We start from the raw sequence: 19,298 nt of genomic DNA, 5'->3' as shown, positions 1-19,298 counted from the left end.
TTGAGTCCACTTTCGGCCCTTACTCTAGATTTTTTTTAATATTAAAGAAGCACTCTCCCATCAAAGTTTTTATCCTGTTAATAGAATGCAGTCATCATATTATGTAGCACTGTGTACTTACAATTGCTCATTTCGTCCTTCTACCCAGTTAATTCTTCTCTTTTCCATTAGATCTAGGATATCAGTTGTTTGAAAACTGACCAGGTGAATCCTTCTAAGTCAGAAAAAAAACCCATCTCGCTCGCTTATATAGGTCTCGAAAATGCCTGGCACTCCCATTGGGCTGCCCAAAAAAAAAAAAAAAAAACAGATCACGACAAATCCATCGTAAAATGGACGCACAACGGATGTAACGGGCGCGATGGATCAGTTATTTCACAGAATTAGCTGTCAACGGACGCAACGGATGACTGTTCCATCGCAACGATGGACCTGGCGGATTTGAAATGAAGGAAATGTGAAAGTAGCCTCAGGAGTTAAAGTTTAAGAGGGGAATTATTTATGCAGGGACAAGAGGCATCCTGTTTCTAAATAGAGCAGAGGAAAGAAGAATTTACTGGTAGAAACTCAAAATGAGTAAGTACACAGTGCTATTTAATATAATTGCAATATTTTTAGAGGATAAAACATTTGATGGGGAGTGCTTCTTTAAGCTAACAGCAATTAATATGGCTATTTCAAATATACACCTCTACCTAATATAAAGTGCAGTCCGTGCACACAGCCAGAATACGCATCTGTAATACTGCAGATATAGTCTAAGGACAACTTTTTTTTCAGACAAGTTCTTGTGCATTTTGAGTTTACAAGAAACTAAAAATATTATTGAAAATATCACACTGGTATTTTACCACTCCAGCATTGCTGCCCCATATTGGCACCATATTTGGGGACAGCGTTTCAATGGTTTGGGGGTAACTGTTGTACTAGATTCTGACACAGCAGCAGTATATTATAAATCTGCTTCCTGTCTCTGTACACCATCCAGTGGTCCTTTCCTTGCAGAACTCTGCTTTCACCGAAATATCAAATCACATCTCCGGGGCTTAACTGAAATAAGTAAAGTTGTCAAATGCAATCAATTTTCAAAAGTCTGGATATCGCCCTATGACCAGCGTAGCAGAGGTTTCTTTAGCTCATCATAGCATATGCATACATTTGTAGCTTTAAGAGGTTGCACATGCTCAGTAGATACCAGCTATTCTAATGAGCATCCTTTACTTACTGTGCAGGACGATGGTGCATATGTGATTGTACCTTCCTCACAGTACAATATGGTTGTGTGTGTTGTGTACCTACTGCTGTAGAAGGAGGAACAGTTTTCCTCTTCTCAAGATTTGGAGCCAGAAGAGGACATATAGGGGAAATATATCAGAATCACATACAGAATTGGAGGATAGTAAACCTTTACACAGGGTGATGGGGACAGATAAGAATGACATGAATTGATGTAATAACACAAACCATGCACAGCACCATGTCGTCTCCTGTCAGCCCTGCCCCAAGGACCATTAGCAGATCACACAGTGGTTATTTGAGTAGCTCATGAGATCTGAATGGGGACAGCATGAAGTCTGTAAACTACTTTTCCCACAAACCATTGCTACTCCAGAGGTCACATGAGCAATATTGAGGGACCGGCCAGTTCAAACTAAGCAAAGACTCTCAATATGGAGGAGCTGGAACCAGAAATTAGCCCATGGGGATGTGAAAGCTTGGCTGGGTTACTCATAGAATACTCAGACTGCAGGGCGTTTGAAAAACAATAACTTCTTGGATAACCCTTTAGTGTCGTAAGAGGAGCTCTTTGAATATGAAAGAAATGAAGTAGGAAAGCAAAAGATCTGCAGTCACTGCACCCAAGGCCGAGTGGGCCCAAATATACTTTTTTTTTTCCTTTTTCAAGCTTTAGACAATTCTTGATCTTTATTTTTTTCTAATTGAAAAAAAACCCCATTGTGTTGCTGTCAGGAGGATTCAGGATCATTGGGTTCATTTGTGGATTGGGAAGATTTTTTAGTTTATGGGATGCTCTTAGAACAGCATGTATTCTATATAGAAAAGAGAAGCAGGGCATACTGAAGTCCAGATGTATGTAGCCCTAACCATTGACCTCGTGTCATTGAAAGAGAAGGCGAATAACCTTAGAAGCTGATGGGTCTGCCATAATGGTGTACATTCTACCAATGCAACCTGTTGGGTAAGCGTCTATGAATATCCTATGGACAAAGTGAGTATAGCATGTGTGAACAGAACAATGTTTTGTTTTTTTTCCCCCCTCAGTCATTGCACACGGTGGCAGAATGTTGTGTGGATGGTAATATCAAAAGTCACTCACATTCTAAGCATGTTGCGTTCTGGTCAATGGCTGGCGGAAGAGTAAACCCTGGAGCCATGCTCCCCTGTCCTCACCTTTTGCTGAGAGTTCAGATATTGCCCATACTAAGCGCCGATACTCCACAATGTGCGGCTTTCACTACAGTGAAATGAATGCCACTCTAGTTACCCCATTCTTCACTGTGCCCAAACAGCCTCTGTGGATCACCAGTCATCTGTTGTACTGATGGACTTAAAGGGGATCTCTCAGCACAAAATGACTATTTAACCAAAGTATCTGCATGTTTTCCTTCTACGTACCGCTATATGATGGTGGGGGTGGGGGGGAGTCACGATAGAGGGATACCAAGCAGGTGGGAAGGTGAATTTAAATGTCTGGTTGTACCATGATGCACGAGCGCCTGTACTTTGAGCAGTCATTCTGTGTTGACAGAGTCCCACCTGCTTTTTGTAGGTTAAGAAGCCAGAGTTATCAATCAACGAAGAGGGAGGGAAAAACTGATTAGCCCCTCTATGATACACGAGCACCTATACTGGGCTTGAACAGTCATTTTGTGCTGACAGTGTCTTTAAATCTGAGGACACAGGTATTCAGTAAGGCGGACCTGCTTACTGTGCAATGTGTCTTCCTCTAAATAAGGACTTTCTCTCTTCTGCTTTGCTGTCTTGTCTTCTGCGAATGTATGCTTCTAACCAAATCCAGAATCATGTCAATTAAAAATGGCAAACTAACTTGATCAGTATACTATCCTATGCGTTTCAGCTTAAAGAACAGGTCATTAGACCAGATCCCTCCTCCTCTATCAAAATGTGAGATTCCGAGCCCAAGAAGGAAGGAGGCTGGCTTAGCTAATAAAGCTGGGTGTTATAACCTAGAAAGGGAAGCGGCTCCGGTCTCATGTCGGAGAACCACAGATTAAAGTTTATGGGGACTGAAATCAGGCAATTGTTGCAGTTTTGATCATCAAGGTACAGTATATTGGTAAGTTGTCATATAATTGCCTAATGCTGTCGTTTTATTTCATCAATTTCTTTCTAGTTTGAAATAAACGGACAACCAGGATAATAAACTTACAAATACATTTTATTTCTTACCGATTAACACACAAAGCAGTTAAATCCACATATTTCTGGACATGAACACGGAAGTGCAGTTAGTCTTAACATGTTTGGCACTATTAGTACACTGTAAACGGCTCACTTGCTTTTATAAGCACCTAATAAAATCAGTCTTGTGTCAACAGGGTTAAAATTTCCTTGATATTTTGCGTACAGAAAAACACGGGCTCCTAAGTGTAAAAATGTTATATACATTAGTTATCCCCAAAAAACAAAAAGCACAGTAATTACTTGTATATAAATCCGCATTCATTACAAGCCTTGAACATGCTACATACACGTTAATCATGGGGAATAGAATACTGGCAATTACTGGTATCCTTACACTAGTAGTATATAAAAAAGGTGGATTGTTTTAGGAAAAGGTAGTTTAGGAGTAGTGTAGATCTGCCATCAACTGAATGAAAAGTACAGGAACCGTGGGCCGTCACAATAAGTCATTACATGCACTAGAATCAATGTCAAATGCAGAAATCTCATCCCTTCCCATTTATTTCTATGGGCCTGTTAGGATTGGATGTGCTGTATACAATGTCTTGAAACTTATGGCTTACATTGCAGGTTTTCTAAAGACAAACAAAATACTTGTATTTGTGCCTTTTCTTTAAATGGCGATTTTAAGACCATATAGACATCCATGATCTTAGACGTCTGATTATGCCGCCGGTGTGTTGAACGTACGACATTACATAACATGGGACGCGATGATGCCTGAAAGGGGGGGGGGGGTCCTCCGGTGAAAATGAGCTATCTATCCATCGAATGGGTGATAACTTATTGATTGGTCAACCCCTAGGACCCGCACTGATCGGCATACCAAGGAGCTTTCATCCAAGTCACAATAGACCGGCACTGCTCATGCTTAATCGCAGCTTGGGCTGCGGGAAAAAGACCCAAAAGGTATTAAAAGGAGCTGTGGTAAAGCATGAGCACTGCCGCTCTATTCTGACTGATACAAGTCCCCCATTCTGACAACTGATCAATAAGTTATCACCAATTCCATTGAGAGGCGATAATTTGTTTTCACTGAAAAACATTTTTAAAGGGACTTTCTTGGTTTATGTTAATACCAACGAGGAGAGAAAATTAGGGTTTTGCATTTTATAACATGTTTGTCAGTAATTGGATCCCTGACTAGAGATGAGCGAACCTAAGGTTAGGTGTCCATACCAAACAAACACAGACTACAAAAAACTCACACAGTTCGGGTGCTTTACGTATGCAAACCGTACCTGAGCACAGAGATGTTTGCATGAGTGCTCACCCCAGTGCGGTCTGCTTGCAGTGTTTGATTGGCTTGCACTGGGGGTAACCAAAACGTGATTGGACGTAGTGTGCACCAAAAAAAAAAAAAAAGTAAAAATCATGTCCACCTGCCCCCGGAAGTGTTCAGTTTATGGCTGGCTGCATATAGATGGAAACCCGAACTGCCCAATTTGTGACTTCCATTGGGGTTCAGGTCAAGTCCGGGTCCCAAATAGAACCTTATCTAAAGTCCAGCTGAACCCGCCGAACCAAACTTCCATGGGGCCGCTCATCTCGATCCCTGACATTAGATTTGGCAAGTCCATGCTTAGAAATTTTTTTTATAGTCCGGTTGTCCTGGAGGATGCATGCTCACATAGTGATGGGTTCAGACCACTACTTGTCACACAAATGGTCTCTAATTATATGATTGTGGTGGAGGATCAGTAGGAATGGTCAGGAAAAAGGGGCCACAAATGTTCAGAGCTAAGGGGTTGCTGCATAAACTGACATGGGATGGAGTTCATGTCCATAACACCAGTTAATTTACACTACTCACTTTCTCCAAAGTATGGAAATGAGATTTCGTCAAATCTCAGCCAGAATACTGGGTCATGTAAGGCATAGCAGATTTTCCATTAGAAAATCTAAAAGTATATACAGTGCTTAGCATAAATAAGTACAGCCTAACAGATTGGTCAGACTACCTTTAAGAATCAAAACTTTCTATGGCATGCCAAATGGTTCCACAAATGTGGCCATTGATTGCAAACTAGATTTATTTTGCACACCCAAGAAATGCATTTTCCTAACAAATTAATTCAAGCCATATTGCAAAAATGAAAGTCTTAAAAGCAAAGCTAAAGTTTAGACGACAAAATTCTATTTAACAAAAATTCAAGCACAGGTAAGGCTAATTATTCATAAAAAGGTGTCTAGAAGATAGTTGACAATAAAAGGATATTACTTAAAGAAAACCCCTCCCATTTTAACTGTCCACAATGGCACCACATGGAAGAGAAATGTAACAAAACCTAGAGAAAATATAATTTATTTACACACAAGGTTAAGGCTGCAAGAAGATCAGCATAGCTTTCATAATGAAAGTTATATTAAAGGGAATCTGTCGATCTTTCGAGCTTTTTAAGTTAATATGGGCATACAGGTGAAATTAGTCATAACTGTATACCTTCTGCTGGATGATGGCTTGTTCAAAGCTATAAAAGCTGAATTTTAATCTTTCAGGCCTGCCTGGAAGATAAGACTACCTCCAGATTCATTATACAAGATCTTTCCTTCTCTTCTCTTCAGTGTTTGTGACATCAGGTGTGTGGCTAGAAATCCAATGCCTGTGCATCCTGCTTGATGTCTCTGCCTTACCCTGTTCCTCGCTACTGTGGTTTCTAATGCGACAATTAAAACTCTGGCACCTGCACACATCAAAATTGATGACAGTAGCCACAGAAGGGCGCGACAGTGCCTAGGAAGGGCGGCAGGCAGAATGTGCAGGCGTGGGATTTCCAGCTGCGCACTTGTAATCATAACACTGAAGAGAAGGGGGAGGAGAAATCTTGTATAATGAAGCCTGGAGGCAGTCTTATCTTCTTGGCAGCTTATCCCCATAGCCTGGAAGTTCAAAGATCTATCAAAGATTATTTTACTGAACAAACCATCAACAAACCAACTAATGTGATAGCCCAACGGCCACCTCTGTGACATAGAAGATACGTATAGTTCTGTTTTAAAGGGATCCTGTTAGGTCCCCTGACTTTACCCAATTGCTACTATAGCAGATTGGATGCACATTTGTGTTATTCAACATTTGATCTGCAGCGTCATATATGCCAATGAAGCGGGACTAGTCTCATGGGTCGTCTTTTAATCATGCCATAGCATTTGGAGACAGACATGGCCTCTGCCAGGTTCCCTTTAACAGCAGATGACATCGAGGATAAATGGTTTGTTTTAGATCATATGAAATGAGAACATTTCCAATTGTCCCACAATCTCCTGCCCATTGACCGAATTCTACAATGCTACTTAAATGGATCTGTATACATGGCTCAGTGTGATCTTTGTACAAAAAAAAGTGCTCCTTAAGAAGTAGTATATGGTATCACCTCTAGAAATATTTCTGATATTATACCTAAAACCTACGAAATATCTATGTACAATATCACATGCAGAAAGAGCCGTTATATCCATAGCGGACCTCGATTATCTTAAACATCAGGCTGTATGGCGGTATTCATTTAGTAGACAGTTATATTATCTTCAAACTATTGACAGTGTAGGGAATTTATCTCACAAAATGCTCACATTGTGGCGACATTACATGGGATAAGAAAGGCCCAAAAATTCCTTATTATTAATACAAGACGACACAAACACAGATCGGACATTTAAAGTATTAGTATTCATTTCACAGTCTGAGTGTTCCATAATTAACAATATTAAGATTTCATAACATCCCTGAACACAGCAAAGTGTACACAAAAAAAAAAAAGTTAAATTTTTCTATGAAAATATATATTGTGGCACGTTAAAACTGCTTTTTATGGAGACACGGTTTTGGCTTGACAGCAAAAGTAATCTCCATCCATTGTAGTGAGACCTGAACTGTGCGTATATGGTAGTAGAGATTAATAGACAAAACTTATTTTGTGACCTCTTCCTTCTTTTGGACTAAGGCAAGAAAGCTGAATATAAATCTACTTCAAATCTGCCAAGATGTCATTGAAGATGTTTAAGAACAAGTGTGCGTGGTGCTCCTTGAAAACCAGGGTTGGTCTGAACCGAATGGACCGATCTCCACAACCTCCGAGCACAACGCCTAAAAAGATATAAATACAATCAGCATGTTCTGTATCGGATGTACATAACGTATACACATATGCACACTTTACTATGGGCTGAAAGGCACTCCACGCTCCTTCCATCACAGACTTTAAAGGGACCTTGTTGAGGTTTTCTTCATATAAAGTATGGACACCACCATTAAAGGAAATTCTTAAAAAAAAAAAAAAATAAATAAAATTCTGGGGCAGCTACAGGCTGCTATTTTTAGGTGGAGGGGTAGGTCAATAACCATTGGCCTCCCCAGCCTGAGAATACCAGCTGCCAGCTTTGTCATGGCTGAGTATCAATACTGTGGGGAACCACACACCGCTTTTTTAAATGATTTACATTTTTTTTTAAAAAGCTGAATGCCGGTCCTCTTATTTTGATACACAGCCAAGATAATCACACAGCTGGGGGCTGCAGCCTGTAGCCGTATGCTTTATCTGTGCTGGGTATCATAATATGGAGGGACCCTGTGTTACTTTTTGTATTTATTTTTATACTACTATAGGGACACAGACTGTGTGCGATTGGTTGCAGTCAGACACTCAGTCACACAGGGTGGTGGTGTGGTTTGACTGCAGTCAATCACAGACACAAGGACCTGGTTTGTGGGGGAAGCACTTCATATGAATGAAGGATAATGAGCGACCCCGGAAGTAGCTTTACATCCGTTCGGGAGACTGGTAAGTATAACGCACCTGCTCTAATCCCCCTAGCCCTTTCCACCACCAATATAAAGAGCCTGAGTCAGGTCAGCATAGACTTATATGGGGACCGGCGTCTGGCCGCATATCCGGGATTAATTCTGGGCCCAAACTGGGGTTTTTGATTTTCTTTTTTTAAGTTTGGTTGGATCCATCAATTCTGGGTATCTGTGCGTTTTCATTATGTACAGGGAATCTGGCAGTAAGACCAACCCTTCTAATCCATCTATATGGGCATGTAGGTCATAGGAAGCTGAAATCAATGATGCCTTGATATCGGAGATCTGATGTCTTATTCCTGGAAAATCCACATTTTTTTTATATGTAAATGAGCTGTTCCAGGCTATGGGCCAGACACTGATCTACATAAGAATCTGCCTCCAGAGATTATTTTAAATTAAAAGGATCATTACCAGTGTGATGTGTAATGGATACCAACATTTTCAGTGTGATATGTGACAACCGCTCTATGCCCTCCTGATCTCACTGCAGAGCTGTGTGTGATTACAACTAACACATCTGCAGGCTCCTCTCAGCTTCAGCCTCCATCTCACAGGCAGCCAGTATTGCGATATTAGTGCAATACAGCAGAGCTGTGAGAGCTGCAGCAAATGTATTTGTAATAAGACAAAGTTCAGTTCTACTGTTCTGTGTTAGTTACATGTTTCCACTGGTAACTACCCATTTTAGTAAAAATAATCTCCGAAGACTTATTCTCAGGGAGACCTCTGTCCCGCCTATAGCCTGCAACAGATAATTGACATACAAGTAAAACATGCATTTCTGTAGAATACATATCAGATTGCAGATCTCAAGGCATCACTTTATTGAGCTTCCTATGACCTACTTGCCCATATAGAAGGATTAGGAGTGTTGATCTCACTGACAGATTCCCTTTAAATCTCTGGTCTTTCTGGGATTTTTGGTCCACTAGGCGGTCCTATCAGCTATTAACAGATTTCTTTTTATAAGAGTGTATACAGAAGGAGCTGTCAATCACAGATAGGACCGCCCACCGGACCGAAAATCCCAGAAAGAGCAGAGGTTCACATGATTAAATCACAGCTTATTCTGAAGGTTTTCTCACAAAACTATATAATAGAGCAGGGGATGCTGAATAAATTAATATAAAGTGCCTGCAGATTGGACTGCATTTTCATGGAAACAGGTCCCTTTAAAAAAGCTGGATTATGTTAGATTAAAAATAAAAAATATACATTTTTTTTGCTTCTAACATAATCCAGCTTTTTTAATCTAACATAGGCTGTGTTACCTTTGTTTCTTGCATTGGCTATTAACTTTGATCGAGTGGCATCATTTGGAGCATCAAACGAGCAGAATGTCCCTCTGCCTCTGGCTCGGCTCACGAGATGCGGATAGCGGGACTGTAAATATAGACATTTCACATTAATTTGCACAAATTGTTGATAGGGTTAACACCCAAAATATACAGATTACAGTTCTATGCATCAAATTAATTTCATTGTTGATAAAGTGGGAAACTGAAAAAAGCCACCTAAAATCTGTAGAATGAAAAAATCATGAAAGTAATATTTGAGTAACTTTAACCCCTTAGTGACGGAGCTAATTTTCACCTTAATGACCAGACCAAATTTTGCAATTCTGACCAGTGTCACTTTATGAGGTTATAACTCTAGAACGCTTCAACGGATCCCGGTGATTCTGAGATTGTTTTTTCGTCACATATTGGACTTCGTGTTAGTACCAAATTTAGGACAATATTTTTTGCGTTTATTTATGAAAAAAATTGAATATTGGCAAAAATTTTGAAAATTTTGCAATTTTCAACTTTTGAATTTTTATACCGTTAAACCAGAGATTTCTGTGACACAAAATAGTTAATAAATAACATTTCCCACTTATCTACTTTACATCAGACCAATTTTGGAAACAAAATTTTTTTTTGTTAGGAAGTTAGAGGGGTTCAAAGTTTATCAGCGATTTCTCATTTTTACATCAAAATTTACAAAACCATTTTTTTAGGGACCACATCACATTTGAAGTGACTTTGAGAGGCCTAGATGATAGAAAATACCCAAAAGTGACACCATTCTAAAAACTGCACCCCCCAAAGTACTCAAAACCACGTTCAAGAAGTTTATTAACCCTTCAGGTGCTTCACATGAACAAAAGCAATGTGGAATGAAAAAAAAGCAAAAATTAAATTTTACCTAAAAATGTTGCTCTAACCCAAATTTATTCACTTTTAGAAGAAATAACACAACAAAATGGACCCCAAAACTTGTTCCCCACTTTCTTATGAACGCGCCAATACCCCACATGTGATCAGAAACCTCTGTTTGGACAAATGGGAGGGCTCGGAACAGAAGGAGCAATATTTGAATTTTGGAAAGCAAATTTGGCTGAAATAGATTGCGGGCACCATGTTGCATTTACAGGTCCGCTAAGGTACCTAAACAGAAGAAATCCCTCACAAGTGACACCATTTTGGAAACTAGACCCCTCAAGGATTCTATCTAGGGGTATAGTGAGCATTTTAGATCCACAGGTACTTCACAGATTTTGTTAACGTTACGTTGTCATATTGAAAATTTTAATAATTTTCTCAAAAATGTTGCTTTAGCATCAATTTTCTCACTTTTTCAAGAGGTAATTCCAAAAATTTGACCTCAAGGTTTGTTAACCACATTTTTATGAGCGCGGTGATACCTCACATGTGGTCTGAAACCTTTGTTTGGACAAATGGGAGGGCTTGGAACGAAAGGGGCAATATTTGAATTTTGGAAAGGAAATTTGGCTGAAAAAGATTGCGGGCACCATGTCACATTTGGAGGACCCCTAAGGTACCTAAACAGCAGAAACCCCGCACAAGTGACCCCATTTTGGAAACTAGGCCCCTCAAGGAATTTATCTAGATGTTTGGTGAGTACCCTGAACCCCCAGGTGCTTCACAGAATTTTATAACGTTGAGCCATGAAAAAAAAAAAAATAAAATTTTACCACAAAATTGTTATTTCAACCAGGTAGCTTTTTTTTTTACAAGAGTAAAAGGAAAATATTCAGCATAACATTTATTGTGCAATTTCTCCTGAGTTTGGCGATACCTTATATGTGGTGGAAATCAACTGTTTGGGTGCACAGCAGGGCTCGGAAGGGAAGGAGTGCCATTTGACTGCAAAATTGGCTGGAATCAATAGCGGACGCCAGGTTGCATTTGGAGAGCCCCTGAGGTGCCTAAACAGTGGCGGTCCCCCACAAGTGACTTCATTCTGGAAACAAGACACCTCAAGGCTTTTATCTAGGTGTATAGTGAGCAGTTTGAATCCACGAATACTTCACAGATTTTGATAAGCTTAGGTTGCCATATTGAAAATTTTCATTTTTTTCACAAAAATGTTGCTTCAGCATCAAATTTCTCACTTTTTCAAGAGACAACAACAAACCGTGGACCCAACAGGTTGTTATCCAATGTCTTATGAGCACAGGGATACCCCACATGTGGCCAAAAACCTCTGTTTGGATAAATGGGAGGGCTTGGAATGGAAGGAGCACCATTTGAATTCTGGAAAAGTTGAGATAAATTGCGGGCACCATGTCACATTTGCAGGGCCCCTTGGGTACCTATACATTCGAAACCCCCCACAAGTGACTCCATTTTGGAAACTGGATTTTATTCAGGAGTATAGTAGCATTTTGAATCCACAGGTACTTCACAAAAATGTTGCTGTAGCAACAAATGTCTCACTTTTAGGCTATGTGGCCATGATCCAGCGACACGGCGTCTAGTACACAGTGTCAGCCTCCTGCAGAGATGTGAGTGTTGTCCACGGGAGAACGCAGCTGCCCATGCCCACGATTTGGGTGCAGGCCGCTGTGGAGCTCTATGCTACCTGCAGAGAACACTCATCTCCGCAGCATAAATTGACATGCTGAGGCTCGGGAAGCTGCGCCACAGGTCAGTTTATGTGGCGGAGAAAAGAAGCACATTGGGCAAGCACATTGGGCATGGGATTTCTAAAAATCCTTCCACTGTGCTTCTACTGCACAATGCAGCGTTATGGACGCAGGGAAAACACTCTGCGCCCAAAACGCTGCAAATCCCGATTGTGGGCGCACAGCCTAAAATGCTACAATGGATGAATGGATAGATGTCAAACAAATATAACGTCCCACCCCCTGCATATTCTAAGCTGGCGCCCTTTAGTGCCTTTCATGTGGCACTAAAGGGTGCCTAGCCTTGTATTTAGCCCCCCAAAAAATTAATTAAAATAAACGACGTGGGGTCCCCCCTATTTTTGATAGCCAGCTAGGGTAAAGCAGACAGCTGTAGCCTGCAAACCACAGCTGACAGCTTCACCTTGGCTGGTGATCAATTTGGAGGGCTCCCCAGGCGTTTTTTAAAAAAAAAAAAAAAACGTGGGGTCCCCCCAAATTAGATCACCAGCCAAGGTGAAGCAGACAGCTGGGGTCTGGTATTCTCAGGGTGGGAAGAGCCATGGTTATTGGACTCTTCCCAGCCTAAAAATAGCAGGCCGCAGCCGCCCCAGAAGTGGCGCATCCATTAGATGCGCCAATCCTGGCGCTTCGCTCCAGCTCATCCCGCGCCCTGGTGCGGTGGCAGACGGGGTAATATATGGGGTTGATACCAGCTGTAATGTCACCTGGCATCAAGCCCTGGGGTTAGTGATGTCACGGCATCTGAACAGATACCCGACATCACTAACCCAGTCAAGAAATAGAAAAAAATAAAGACAAAAAAAAAATTTATTTGAAAAAAAACTCCCCGAAACATTCCTCTTTTACCAATTTATTGTAAATAAATAAATTTCGGTCGCTGTAATCCATTTTTGAGGTCCCACGCCGTCTCTGGATCTTCTAGAATATGGGGGGCACGTTCAGGGAACGTATCCCCCATTTTCTGGAAGAGCAAGCTCTCCATGAGCAGTGTGGGTGCAGTAATCTGAGAATACTGCACTCACACTGCCCCGGTCCAACCTAGGGCAGAGTGACCTGCAGTAACCTCATTCCAGAATATGAGGGGCACGCTCACAGAACGTACCCCCCATTTTCTGGAACAGCAGCCTCTCCATGTGAGGAGTGTGGCTGCAGATCACTGCACTCACCCTCCCCCGGTCCACAGTGGAGCCTGTGCATCAGCGACGTCAGCAGGATCCCTGCTTGCAGGGATCCAGCTGACAGCCGCTGTCTGCGCATGCGCCGCCAGCATTCAAGAGAAGGAGGCGGCGTGATCGCGGGGCCGGAGCACCAGCAGACAGGTAACGTATGACCGGGGGCTTGGGGGGGGGGTGACGGAGGGTGACGGGGGGACCTGGGGACAACTTTCTGCCGCATGTGACGTGTCACATGCGGCAGAAAGAGTAGGATGAATGCGGCCGCCATTTTCCACGCTCCGGAGGGGGGAGGCGGCTCTGGAGAACCGGAGGGGGCTCCGGGGACCAGAGATCTCCGGTGTACCGGAGGAGGGGTCAGGGGGAGGACATTTCCCTCCGATCTGAAATGTTTGATCATTTCAGATCGGAGGGAAATGAATACAGAGCCGGCGGCGGCGGCAGTTTTCAGCGTGCGTCGGCGCCATCTTGGATTTTCCGGAGGGGGGGTAGGGGTGGTGGGGGGACTCTCCGGTACCGGGGGCTTTGGGGGCACTAGAGGATTATATTTATTTCTCATCTGACATGTTTGATCACGTCAGATGAGAAATAAATCAATTTTACCGGCCATTTTTTTTTTTTTAATGTTGTCGCCGGTATACGGTGTATACCGGCGATCGCATTAACGGGGTCCAAAAAAAACACCCCGATTCATAATCTTGGGGGTCTCAGCTACCTCCGGTAGCTGAAACCCCCGAGATTTTTCGTCACTGGGGGGCGCTACAAGCTTTTTCCGGCCTGACGTCTCAAGACGTCGGAACAGAATAAGTACCCTGTTTTTCCGACGTCTTGAGACGTTAGGCCGTCGCTATGGGGTTAAAGAAGTAACCACCCCATGTACATACATAGCGCAGGTGACAGAACAGAGGTGGCCTACAAACAGATCACCACATCCTCCTGCTGCAAAAACGTTTTGTGAACAGTTCTGTTTATAGCTGGGGTTTACAATTGTGCTGCTGAAGAACATCTTTTGCAATTTTGCAGGATAGAACTCAAGTTTAACCCCTTAACCCCCGGACGATTTTTCGGTTTTTGCTCCCCTTCTTCCAAAAGCCGTAACTTTTTTATTTTTCCGTCAATCTTGCCATATGAGGGCTTGTTTTTTGCAAAACAAGTTGTACTTTTAAATGAAACCATAAGTTTTACCATGTAGTGTACTGGAAAACTGCAAAAAAATTCCAAGCGCGAAAAAATTGCAAAATAAAGTGCGCCTGCACGATTGTTTTTGGGTTATTTTATTTACCGTGTTCACTATATTGTGAAAATGATGTGTCACTGTGATGCCTCAAGTCATTTATAAGTTTACTTTTATCTTAGGAGTTAAAAAAAAAATTCAGAAGTTTGTCCAAAAAAAAGTGGCGCACTTTTGCGCCATTTTCCGTGACGCATAGCATGCTCATTTTTTTGGGATTTATGGATCAGTGCCTGCTTATTTTTTGCGTCTTGAGCTGACGATTTTAATGGTAAAAAAACAACAAAGTTTTCAGCCTACCGTTGTATGCCTTGAATGTCAAAAGTTTTTTGATGCACGGAGGATTACCAGGATTGGAGGCCTAGGGGAACGAACGTCAAAACATGTACAAAAAGTATCCAGCACCATAACAGGAATTCAACCAGGAAGATAGATAAAAAAAAAAAGTTTTTCTGTTTTATTTAAATCATAATGTTAAAAATACATGCAAAAATTAAAAAAGATGACCAAAACCTGACAAGTTTCGGACCCTGAAACATGGTCCTTACTCATAGGTACGAGTAAGGACCATGTTTCAGGGTCCGAAACATGTCAGGTTTTGGTCATGTTTTTTAATTTTTGTATGTATTTTTAACATGATCTAAATAAAACGAAAACTTTTTTATCTATCTTCCTCTGATTGGATTCCTGTTATGGTGCTGGTTGGTTTTTCTACATGTTTTGAAGTTTTTAATGGTACCATTTTTGCACAGATGATACGTTTTGATCGCCCATTATTGCATTTTGCGCAAAATTTGCAACAACCAAAAAATGTAATTTTGGTGTTTGGAATATTTTTGCCGCTATGTCGTTTACCGATCAGGTTAATTGATTTTATATATTGTTCATTTCTGAATTCAGCGATACCAAATATGTGTATAAATATTTTTCTTTATTGTTTAATTTTCAATGGTGCGAATCAGGGGGTGATTTGAACGTTTACTTTTTTTATTTTTTTAAAACTTTTTTTATTTTACTAGTCCCCCTAGGGGACTATAATCAGCAGTGTGATCGTTTGTTCATTTCTCGTCATCAAAGCTGCCCAGCTCTGATCATCAAAAATGCAGCGTTTCTGTTAGAGCCGGTGCTCTGTCAGGTCGGGTAGGAAATATGTCATGATAGTGACAGGAGTCATCATATGACCCGTTGCTACCATCAACTCTCCGTGATCGTGTCACAGGGCCTCCTATGGCGGTGGGTAAAGGTGATTTAAGGCAATTTAAAATCGCGCTGTCACATTTTGACAGCGCAATCTAAGGATTGCGGATCCACCCATGCCTGCTGTTCAAATCAGCAGATATGTGCAGGGATCGCCGCCGGCTCACCGCAGCAGCTAGCGGTGATTACCCTGACATGATTTAGGATGTACTGGTATGTCCTTGGTCATGAAGGGGTTGAAGACCTCCACAATTGCTCATACCTACGGACAAAAGCTCACCGCTAACCACTGAAGGCAGACCAAAGCTACATGCAGATATCCTTGCACTTACATGCCTTGGCATGCGAGCAATCAAGTTATTAATAGCTGTTGGAGGAATGTTCTGCCATGTTGAACGCACTTGGGCACACAAATCATCAAGATGTGCTACTGGCAGTTCTCATTGCAATTGCCAACAAATGATAACCCAGACATGCTAGAAGGGAGAGAAGTCAGGAGACGTTACAGTCCATGGATGTAGGTTGGAATTGTATTGAAAAATAGTTTAAAGGAATGGCCATACCACTTGTTCTACAAACAAATCAAAGTAACAGAGCTGATAGAGTACCCAAAATAAAAACTAGACAAATCTCACTTTGCCACCCCACCTAGAATTAGGACCACTGTGATGATCCCTTGTGAAGGCCTCTTCATGGTGTTGCCCATGTGGTCTCTAGACCGTTCTTTGGCTATCATTGCATTCAAAACAAAAATGGTAACCATTGTTAAAGCATAGACCTCTATTGCCATTTTGCTCTGCACCATTATGGCTTTTAAGAGCCATGGCGTGAGGTCAAGGGAGTTTCTGTAGCTAGATGTGTGGTCTGTAGCCCAATGTGTTATAAATGTCTTCTTATGATGTGAGGTGGTAATATATGGGAGTCAGACCCCTTTAAAGTTTATTCCAGGTACTAATAGCGCAGTGTTATATTAGGTTGGGCATGAAACCAGAGTATGGTATGTCTTCAAAGTGTTCCAGGAACTAGTTTACAACACCAGGCTGCATGTGGCTCATGGCGCAGCCTACATGGCCTAAATGTGCCACCATGGCCTGCAGCATGACCAGACTTGCCTCCCTTCAAGAACGTCTGGGACATCATTGATCAGCAATTTCAAACTGAGCTGTCAGCAGTGGATCTTCAGAATTTGGTTCCCCAAGTGCATTCAGCATAGCAGACCACTATTAATAACCTCATTGATAGCAGCCAAGGCATGTGCCAAATATAGGTAAATGTGGAAAAAATGATGCCCAGTACAAATGTTTTAAAAAATAAGTATTAATAGTTTATTTTTATCAATTGGCAAAATGAAAATTGAATGAACAAGAGAGAAATATAAATCAAATCAATATTTGGTGTGACCACCCTTTGTTTTTTAAACAACAACACAGCATCACTTCCTCAAGGGACACTTACTTGTGTAAGAGATTTAGTAGGATTATAGTCTGAAGTATGAGGAATGCATTATTATTATCATCAATATCTTATGTTATACTGCATCAGTAAGCTTTCATCCAGAAAAGATTTCAAAGCATACGGCGGTTCAAGTTCTTCTGAAGAAGCATTCAGAAATGTGCAATGTTGAGGACTATGGATGTGGTAGTCAGCCAAGGAAACAGGATACACCAGATGAAAGACACATCATGCATTAATACAGTGGAACCTCGCTTAACGAGTAACCCACTTAACGAGAATTTTGCTTAACAAGCAAAGCTTTCTGTAAATTTGTAACTCGTTTTACGAGAAAGCTTTGCTGTACGAGCAAAATACTCACCGCACACACTTCCGGTTCTATACATCCACCGCGCTCTGACCCGCTCTTGCAGTCCACACAAACACACACAAGCACGCACAAACACACATACAGTATTATGCTCACCTTACCTTCCGTTCCATCGCCGGCACATCGCGACGAGGAAGTCATCCTCGCGGTGAACTAAAAGACCCAGAAGGCCGGCGATGGAACGGAAGGTAAGGTGAGCATAATGTGTGTACCTTCTGTTCCATCGCCGGCCTCCTGGGTCCCGTAGTTCACCGCTCCAGGATGTGTATCAGCAAACATAGCGACGAGGCAGGAACTTCCTCTGTCAGACGCTACTCTGAGGCAGCGCGCTGGCCAATCAGAGGCAAGCGGCTCCTGCCTTTGACGTCAGCGCTCTGGCAGCGGAAGTTCCTCCCTCGTCGTGATGGTAACCCGATACACAGCCCGTACTAGCAAAGAGCAAGTCCCAGGACACTGGTGATGGAAGGTAAGGTGAGCATAATATGTGCGTGTGCATGCGTGTTTGTACGTGTGTGGAATGGCACAATAGGGGACCAGGATGGGACATTTAACAAGTTGTGGAACGAATTGTCTGCATTGCAATGATTTCCTATGAGAAATCTTGCTTTGCTGAACGAGCAACTTGGTTAACAAGCACACTCCCAAAACGGATTGTTCTCGTTAACCAAGGTTCCACTGTACTCTTCAAAAAGGAAGATGTCCATCAGTGCCATCAGCACAAGTTGGTCCAAGATACAACCCTCTAATGTTTGAAGATATCTGGCCAAAAGTGATCCGCATGGAAGAATTGAGGCCAAAAAAAGTACCTTCCATATGAAAAAAGGTCAAGTGACTCAAATATGAACAAAAACAGAGGAACTGGGGTGCAGAAAAAAGGCAGCCGGTGCTCTACACTGGATAAGTCAAAATGTGAAAAAATTAGCTTTAACAAATGGGAATTTGAAGGGCTGGAGTTCGGTGCAATAATGAATGTCTGTGGGTATCAGTGAAGTGTAAGGGAGGTTACTTGCAAGTTTGCAGCTTCAGTGCAGCGGAATTTGGTTAAGATTAATGGGGTCCTCAGTTGGAAAAAAAAAAAGTAAGATACTTCATCATGCACTACTATCAGGGAGGCAACTTATTGGCTTGAAATTTACTTTGTAAAAGGTCAGCACCCACAAACATACAGACAATGTAAAGAAGTACAAAGTAAAGAAGAACAAGGAGTCCTGGAAGTCATGATCTGACCCCACAGACCCCTGATCTCAACATCATATAGTCTCTATGGGATTACATGAAGAGACAGGAGGATTTGCAAAAGTCTACATTCACGGCAGGGAGGTTGTTCCAAACATCTGGAGAGCCAACGCTAGATCTTCTGAGTTCCTTCAAAAACTGTGGGCAAGTGTGCCTTGAAGAACTGATGCTTTGATATTGCATTGGATAAAGGGTGGTCACACCAAATATGGATTTAGAGTTCTCTTTTGTTCATTTTGAATTTTAATTGAGAAAAAATATGCTAATATACTTATTTTTACCACTTTCTTACTTTCCACATCTGCCTAAAACGTTTGCACAGTATAGTACATTATATATACGTATAATTTCTCTTTCCAGGTTGAAAAGGACAATCTGTGAACATGCTAAGCTATAACGTCTATTCTCCGGTACTATGGCACCTTGAAATCCATCCTTCATGGCAGACAGGA

General features: G+C 41.7%; 1 protein-coding gene across 1 annotated transcript in view; it reads right to left on the bottom strand.

The window, feature by feature from the left end:
* Window positions 1-3,403: 3,403 nt before the first annotated feature.
* LOC142245290 (4-aminobutyrate aminotransferase, mitochondrial-like) overlaps window positions 3,404-19,298 on the bottom strand; it is a 118,825-nt gene continuing 102,930 nt past the window's right edge. Inside the window, exons 14-15 of the mRNA XM_075317901.1 lie at window positions 9,523-9,634; window positions 3,404-7,534 (exon numbers count right to left, since the gene is read on the bottom strand). Coding sequence (XP_075174016.1) covers window positions 7,413-7,534; window positions 9,523-9,634 — 234 coding nt within the window. The 3' untranslated portion in view covers window positions 3,404-7,412. The remainder of the gene's footprint in view (window positions 7,535-9,522; window positions 9,635-19,298) is intronic.

This window comes from Anomaloglossus baeobatrachus, chromosome 7 (assembly GCF_048569485.1).
Source record: "Anomaloglossus baeobatrachus isolate aAnoBae1 chromosome 7, aAnoBae1.hap1, whole genome shotgun sequence".
Classification (NCBI taxonomy): Eukaryota; Metazoa; Chordata; class Amphibia; order Anura; family Aromobatidae; genus Anomaloglossus; species Anomaloglossus baeobatrachus.
Note: the sequence above shows the minus strand (reverse complement) of the source record. Positions and strands in the feature narration are given on the sequence as shown.